This window comes from Chiloscyllium plagiosum, unplaced genomic scaffold, assembly GCF_037043375.1.
Source record: "Chiloscyllium plagiosum isolate Xiang-an unplaced genomic scaffold, Cpla_swu_hap1 HiC_scaffold_46, whole genome shotgun sequence".
Classification (NCBI taxonomy): Eukaryota; Metazoa; Chordata; class Chondrichthyes; order Orectolobiformes; family Hemiscylliidae; genus Chiloscyllium; species Chiloscyllium plagiosum.
In genome coordinates, this window is record NW_028270184.1 from 36,118,684 (window position 1) to 36,126,906 (window position 8,223).

At 43.4% G+C, this 8,223-nt stretch overlaps 1 protein-coding gene across 1 annotated transcript; it reads left to right on the forward strand.

Moving 5' to 3' along the window:
* Window positions 1–4,100: 4,100 nt before the first annotated feature.
* On the forward strand, window positions 4,101–5,454 carry LOC148136320 (uncharacterized). The gene is made up of 2 exons (XM_087983681.1): window positions 4,101–4,185; window positions 4,754–5,454. The coding sequence occupies exons 1-2, from the start codon at window positions 4,101–4,103 to the stop codon at window positions 5,452–5,454; spliced, it is 786 nt and encodes a 261-aa protein (XP_087839807.1).
* Window positions 5,455–8,223: the final 2,769 nt, after the last annotated feature.

The following is an 8,223-nucleotide window of genomic DNA, read 5'->3' on the forward strand; positions in this document are numbered from 1 at the left end:
TTCAGAAACAGTATAAAAGACCAGAAAGCAACTCTTTGTGCCATTTTGTCTGTGAACCTTTGTTAATTCCGACTTAGTTTGGCCTAAATATAAATCCAGTCTCATAATAACGTGGTTGTTTCCAAACCATCCGGTGGGCAGTTAGAATAGATGATAAATTCTGGCTGAGCTAGTGGTGCCATGATCCCATGAACAAACAAAAACATCCAATTGCTGAGGTTACTTGTAAACTTGCTGTGTTTCACCAAGCTGGATGACTGAATGAATTTCTTACCACACTCAGAGCAGGTGAACAGCTGTCCCCAATGTGTATTCACTGGTGTACAGTGAGGCTAGATAGTGTCATGAACCCAGCCCCATAATGATAGCACCTGAGCAGTCTCTCCCCAGTGTGAACACATTGATGGCACAAAAGTCTACTTGAGGTTTTATAGCACTTCCCTCAGTCTGCACACTTAAAGGGTCTTAGTGGGTTTTGAGAAGATTTGTAGCTCATGTTGAGGTTTTGGATGTAGGTTTGCTCGCTGAGCTTGAAGGTTCAATTCCAGATGTTTCGTCGCCCTACTAGGTAACAACTACAGTGGGCCTCAGGTGAATCAATGCTGAATATTCCTGCTTATTTTAGGTTGCTAATGTTATTTCCTGAGGTGAAGTCTCTGCTCAGTGTAAACCTGTTTAAACGGCTGGATGACTGGGAGAAATCCTTCCCACACTCGAAGCAGATGAATGGTTGCTTCTGAGTCCTGAGTATGTCAGCAGATGCGATCACTGAATGAATTCCTTGCCACACTCAGAGCAGGGGAGCAGCCCCTATCCAGTGTGAATCCGCTGATGAGCCAGTAGGTGGGAGGACGTCATGAATGCCTTCATAGACATGGAACAGGTGAATGGTTTCGCCCTGATGGCGACTGCACCAATGTGTTTGCAGCTTGGAGGATAATCAAACTCTTCCTACATTCCCCACATATCTCCTGTTTTTTTTTGTCAGTGTGGCATTGGTTTGGCTTCAAAAAGTCACATGATCAACTGAAGTCTCATCCACACACACACAATTGAGCACATTTTCTCTTCGCTGTGAATGATGCATCCACCATCCATGTTTAAAATCCAATAATATTCAGCTTACATTACATTCCACAAGTTTTTCAGATCTTAGTGTGTTATTTGACATGTTACATGACTGTTCATCCTTAATTCCAAAACCCTGTGGAATTAAGCTTTAACAGAAAAAGGGATGTGAAATGAAATAGAAAAATAAAGGCAGCTTAAGGAATCATAGTGAATGGATCTGGTAATTTTTGGGGCTGGCACTAGAGAATAGTGACCATAAAAGCTGCCAGATTTTTGTCATTAAATCACAAACTGGCTCCATCATGTTTATCAGGGATGAGAACCTGTCATCCAGTTGAGACCACCAGAAGACTGTGACATTAACTGGAAGAAAGATAGTACCAGGGAGGTAAAAACAGTCCACGTGTTTTATATCTACATTCAATGTGTGAGTTTCCAACCTCGGTATAGCTACCTAAAGGGGTAGCTTTAGTTCTTCCAATACGTAATCCAAACAAATTAAAATAACTCACAATCAGCAACAAAATCCAAAAGCAGGAATGTGCAATGGGATACTTTCTAACTAACACAGCCTTAGGGCGGCACGGTGGCTCAGTGGTTACCACTGCTGCCTCACAACGCCAGGAACCTGAATTCGCTTCTCATCTCGGCCGACTGTATGTGTGGAGTTTGCACATTCTCCCCATGTCTGCGTGGGTTTCCTCCAACATTTCAAAGATGTGCAGATCAAATGAATTGGCCATGCTAAATTGCCCATAGTGTTAGGTGCATTAGTAAGAGGCAAATGGGTGGGTTACTCTTCGGAGGTTCTGTCTCCACACTGTAGCGGAATCTATGATCCAAAGGCACAACCGCACGTTTCGGATCCCCGCCTGCCTCACAGCAGCTTCAAGTTCACACGCATGCGCCCTGAACCCGGCGGATCCAGATGTCGGCGGTTACCGGGAGCTGATCGCAGGGAAAGACCCCAGGAACAAAAATAGAGCAATTGGAGGTTATTAATCGAGGTTGGAAGTATTTATTAACCATCCCCGTTGGCCCGCATCCTCACAGCGGATGAAAAGGAAGAGCACCTCCACCCATTATCATCACTGTCACTGCGCATGTTCCAGACACGATGTGAAACAGCGCCGGCGTACCGTTCACTTGTGACCGAGACAGCGGACGTGCTGGGAAAAGGTAAAAGTATTGCCATTGGTGAGTTCTATTTGTTTTGTCATGATGAGAGTGACGCGAAAGTGGCAATCTATACAACTGATCCATCCAAACTATCGTCCAGGAAGTGTACTCCAAATATTTGCGCAGATGGGTTTCTCCAGTGTTTCCTGTGTGAGGTTTTCAGCACCTGGAATATTTTGCTTTTCTGCTGGAATAGAGATTATGTAAAGGTCAGTGCAGGTAAGAGTGTGTTCAGGAAAGTTTCCACAGCAATGCGTACTTAGTCTTAAATGAAAAAAAAAGAAGCATTCCTAGATCTTCTTGGCAATGAACTGGGTCAAGTGTGAGTGTCGAACATTTGGGCACAGTGACCAGTTAATCAGATCTTTATTCAGGGGGGGAAGTTAAGGTTCTTAGGAAAAGGGACATAAGTGGGGCTGAGAATTATCAGATCAGCTGTCATCCCATTGAATAATAGAGCAGTCTTGAAAAGCTGAACGTCGTGCTTCTTCTATATCTCATGATCTGAGAAAATTAAGGTAAAACAGAAAAAATGTGCATATTACACGTTAAATAGAAAGTGAAAATTTAGAACTAGGCTGAATACAGAAAGTTCAGAGGGAAGATGAAACAGCAAATAAAATAAGTAAAAAGTGATTTTGAAATTCAACAGCAGTCAACAGGGTGGGAAATCTTAAAACTCTTGTTTAGGCTTTGAAATTTTAAAGGAGGTTAAATATTGAATAGGAATCCTCAGGACCAAAATTACAATGCAGACAGTCATAGCCAATGTATTAAATAAGTCATTCTCAAAGACGAATATTCTGCTCAGGTAAAAGTAAAAGACTAGATCTATGAGTCACTTGAATATTTTAAAATTGAGAAGAATGTGGTGTTACATAGGCTGTCTGAACTCAATATGAATAAGGCACAAAGTGTGGATGAGATAAACCAAAGAATAGCGAGGCAAATGAGAGTAGAATTGTAGTGGCATTTCTGTAATATTTTCAGGTTATTTAGCTCTAACGGTAGTGCCAGAAGCTGAAGAATGCAAACATTACACCTTGTTCAATAAAGCTTGTGAAGAGAAGCCCGGTAACAACAGGCCAGACAGTTTTACTTCAGTGATGGAGAAATGCCTGGAAACAATAATTTAAATAGCCTATAGGTCAGTGAGCATGGCCTCTACAGAGGCTGGTATCCAATCACCAAGTAATTCTTCATTTACACATGAACAGTCCTTGACTATAGTACTGCCTCACACAGAGTCACACACCAGGGTGTCAGTATCTCTAATTCCTAACCTTTTTATGCCAGCCAAGATTCCCTGACTACACCAGATTAACAGCTCCAATCAGGGAACTCATATTCTGTGAGGTTCCACTGGCTGACATCCTTACAATCAGGTGTGGTGGCTGGTTAAGATTTGGTGTGATTGTTAGAAAGCGATTGTTAGAAAGCCTCAAGATTTATAGGAACTAGGATGTGTAAGACTGGCTAGGAGTGCCTGAGATTAGTTAAATTTTGACCTAAGAAAACAATGGATGCATTTTCAGAGTCATGCTTTCACACAATTTGGCTTTATCTTTTTGTGGCTTTTCTCCTAATCTCTTTTTATTTTATTTTAAATCAATTTCATGGAAAAGGAAGATTCAAAGATGGGAATCCAATGCAAAAATATCTTTTGGATAAAAGCAAAATATTACTCAAAAATGACTTAACATTTAAAATGCTGGAGAAACTGAGCAGGTCTGGTTGCATCTGAATAGAGAGCAAAACAGTGTTAAAATTTCAAGTTCATTATGACTGTTCTTCAGAACAGGATCACACCAAGATCTCTCATTTTATCACAACATCCTCATATTTCGAACATGGAAGGAAAAAGCACTGTTCACAGAAAAGAGAAACTGAATATGTGTTCTGCGTATGAGCAAGGGTTCAGACAGTCATCTGGCTTTTTGCAGTCATGTTGGAGAGAAACTATGGAAAACTGGGGACTGTGAGCAGACAGGAAGTTACATTTCTGATCTGGAATTTCACAAAATTCACCATCATACTGACACTGAGAAATGGCCATTTATCTGCTCCATATGTCAGAAGGGATTCACTGAATCACCAATGCTGCTGAGGCACCAGCGAACTCACGCTGACCCTTTCAAATGTCAAGATTGTGGGAACTGCTACAAACGTTCCAGCGAACTAATATCCCATCTATGTGTTTACACAGATGAGAGACCTTTTAAATGCTCAGTTTATGGGAAGGGTTTTAAAACTGATACGTCACCAAAGTGTTCATACTGAGGAGAGACAGTTCAAGTGCTCTCAGTGTGGGGCAGGGTTCAGTCGATCATATGATCTCTGCGCACACCAAAGAGTTCACACAGGGGAGAGGCCTTTCATCTGCGCAGAATATGGGAAGGGATTTACTCGGACATCCAACCTGCTGAAGCACCATCGGGTTCACACTGAAGAAAGTCCTTTTAAGTGCCCGGACTGTGGGAAAGGCCACGAAAGTTCCACTGAATGATGTCCCATCAGCGTGTTCACTCTGGGGAGAGACCTTTCAGGTGCTGTCACTGTGGGACTGGGTTCCGATGGTCATCTGACCTCCGTATACACCAGCAAATTCACACTGGAGAGAGGCCATTCACTTGTACTGAATGTGGGAAGGGATTCTCTCGTTCATTTTACCTCATGATGCACCAGCGAGTTCACACTAGGGAGAGGCCATTTACCTGCTCACTGTGGGGGAAGGGATTCACTCAGTCATCTCATCTCATGGCACACCAGCACGTACACAGTGAGGAGCGACTTTTCAAATGCCCAGACTGTGGGCAGTGCTATAAAAGTTCCAAGGGTCTTTTGTCCCATCAACATGTTCATACTGATGAGAGACCTTTTAAGTGTTCAATTTGTGGGAAATGCTTTAAAAGTTCTGCAGATCTGATGCGTCATCAACGTATTCACACTGATGAGAAACCATTCAAGTGCTCTCAGTGTGGGTCTGGATTCAGGCGATCATCTGACCTCACTGTACACAAGCGCATTCACACTAGAGAGAGGCCTTTCACATGCTCTGAGTGTGGGAAGGGATTCACGACAAACTCCAACCTGCTGATACACCAGCGGGTTCACACTGGGGAGAGGCCATTTACCTGCTCAATGTGTGAGAAGAGATTTACTCAGTCAGCTCACCTTCTTCGCCATCAGCGACTTCACAAGTGACTAATGCAGGGGCTCAGTTTTGCTGTTAACCACAACTGGAATGGAGCTATGTTGAATGCTGATGTTTCGCTCACCCACAGATGTTAATATTTAGCAAAATAGTCAAATAAAACAGTTCAGCATAAGTCTGCCTAATTTTTTAACACCCTTGCCAGTTCACTTTGAAGGGATCACCCTCTCTCTTCTCTCTTTGTTGAATTGTTACTGAAATTGGAACAATTGATCAGCTGTCTGTGCTTCTTTCTTCCCCACCACAAGGCCATCAGTCAAACCCATTCTGAATTCTCTTTCTGTGAAAGCTGCTCCAGCTTTCTCTCCTATTATTGTCACATCCTATCAGATCTCATCTTGTGCATGAGTCGCACCTCCTGCTGCTTTGACTCTATTCTCATTAAACTGTTACCCACAGCTTCCCCATGTTCGCTGATATTGTTAACATTTAATCTCTCTTCTGGTTCTGTCATTCTCACCTTTAATTCCATCATCATTGTTTATCAGGGGAAAAAAAAAACCCTTGAACTCATTGTCCTTGCAAGTGGCTTCCTTCATGCCCAACCTTCCTTTTTTCTCCATGTTGCTTGGACTTGGCATCCCCCAAAGATCAATTTCTCACCATTACTCGCCACTTGGTGATCTCATTCAGGCAGCGTTGTGGTTATGAAATGAGTGGTTCGTCGAGTCACAGCGAAGAAAAAGACTGCACCAATCAAAACTTACCACCTTACTATTCCAATTCCATTTCCAGCATTTGATCCATAGCTGTGAGAGTCTTGGTATTGCAAGTGTACATCTCAATACTTTTTTAATGTTACAATGGTTTCTGCCTCTACCAATCATAGAAGCAGCAAGGATCAGACTAAGGAGCTGAGATGGACAGCCAGTTTCCTCCTAAGTCTTATTGAGTTCCGGCCTGCTGATGACATTGATTGCCTTTTTGAGATCTACAAGAGTAAGGTAAGGAGCTAGGTACTGGGCCCTGCCCTTCTCTTGTTGCTGTATGCAGAAGATTACGTTCCCATCAAACTGCCAGTACGGAAACTGCAATCTGTTTCTGGGCACCCGTTCAGTACCTGACAGCAGAGAAAAAAAAATTGATAGAAATTCAGGGCAGACAGTTATAGATTTGAATTGAACATCTTTTTTTCCATCCTGTTCCCTGAAGTTTGTAAATCCCAGTATGGCACCCACTGTCTTTTTTTCCTGAGCTGAAATCCAAACCAATCTCCCCACTTCCTTGCTTTGCTACCGGTATGCTTCTCCCTCCCTCTCGTCTCTCTGGTTTCAGTTATTCAGCTCGTGTCGGCAGTTTGAGAATCAAATCAGTTTCACTCCTAGTTTGAAATCTCCAGTGGGTGTTGATGAATTCCACAAACCCCGCCACCCCAGGATTTGATTCCTGGTCAGAACTCATTGACTTTCCTCTATACCGAAACCTCTTTATTTTCCCCGACGCCATCCTCTGATGTGAATCATCCTTTAGTTCATTCCCTGGGCTAGGGGCCATTTCCCAGGTCCTGTTCCCGGAGGAAGGCCAATGACAGAAAAAACTAATCTCACACCCACAGCCTCCATCCCACACCTGTCTGACCCCTATTGCGCATCCCTACAGCCATTGGTTAACAAAGCGCTGGCGCACTGGTATTCACGTGAACATCGCATGCTTCAAATCATAATCACCCTGGTAATTGACAGCAGCTGCTGCCCAATAGATTGAAGGAGGTAGAGCTGGAGGAATCGGACAATGGGATTGGAAACAATGAATTAATGTGGGAACACGGGGGAAATGGACAAGTCAGTGAGAGACAGGAACAACGGAGCAGCAGGAGGGTTTCCTGGACAAACTAAGGAATGGGAGAGTCTAACAGGAGAGAAACTACAGGAAGATTCCATTTGGAAGCTCGGGCAGGGACGGATGGAAGGTGTTTCGGTCGGTCGCTACTTGTATTTTCTGTTTCTACTTATATTTCCAGCCTATCCAGAGTTGTTGTTAACCACCTCCGAAAAACGTGGGCCTTAATCCAGGGGTCTCCTGATCCCGAGTATGGACATTCTCATTGTGCCATAAGAGCCCCTCCCTGTTGGGCTAGTAGAAATAAATATTTTCTCAATCTCAGCGACATAGAAACTCCGTAAGCTCTTCGCACTTGCTGTCTGAGGTGAGAATGGAGGAAACAGAGTAGACGGGGAGGAGACAGGATAAATGGGGTGGAGGGGAGAGTAGGAACAGGCTTTCAGAAAGGCACTCAGTTGTGTTCAAGTTATTAACATGATTCAGCACACGAATAATTAACACAAAGCTTTTGTATTTGCATTTTATACAGAAGATTAGCACCTGTAAGAGGGCATTTATCAACATCAGTAGTTACAGACCCCAATGAACACATTGATTCCTGGATATAACGAACAGCAACATTGCCATAACTGCAGACACTGGTGAACTTGCTGATATCTTAGCAGGTAGAAAGACTCCAGGAATTCCTTCCCAAATTTGGAGCAGGTGAATGGTCTCTCCCCAGTGTGACCTCATCTGTATGTTAGGAGGCAGGTGAACAAATGAATCATTTTCCACACTGGGGGCAGGTGAATGGTCTCTCTCCAGTAGTCGTGTGTTGAGTAGCATATATCCGATTGAATTCCTCCCATACTCAGACCAACTGAATGGCCTGTCTCCATGACCTCATTGCTGTGACAATAGTTCGGATGTATGACTGAATTCCTTCCCACACATGGAGCAGGTGAATGGCCTCTCCCCAGTCTGAATGCAGTGGG

What these genes read in the sequence shown, in the direction of transcription:
- LOC148136320 (XM_087983681.1), top strand. Translation starts at nt 4,101, where the DNA reads ATGGAAGGAAAAAGCACTGTTCACAGAAAAGAGAAACTGAATATGTGT. An exon ending in GTTCAGACAGTCATCTGGCT is followed by an intron (nt 4,186 to 4,753) that starts TTTTGCAGTCAT and finishes AGTTCCACTGAA; the next exon opens with TGATGTCCCATCAGCGTGTT.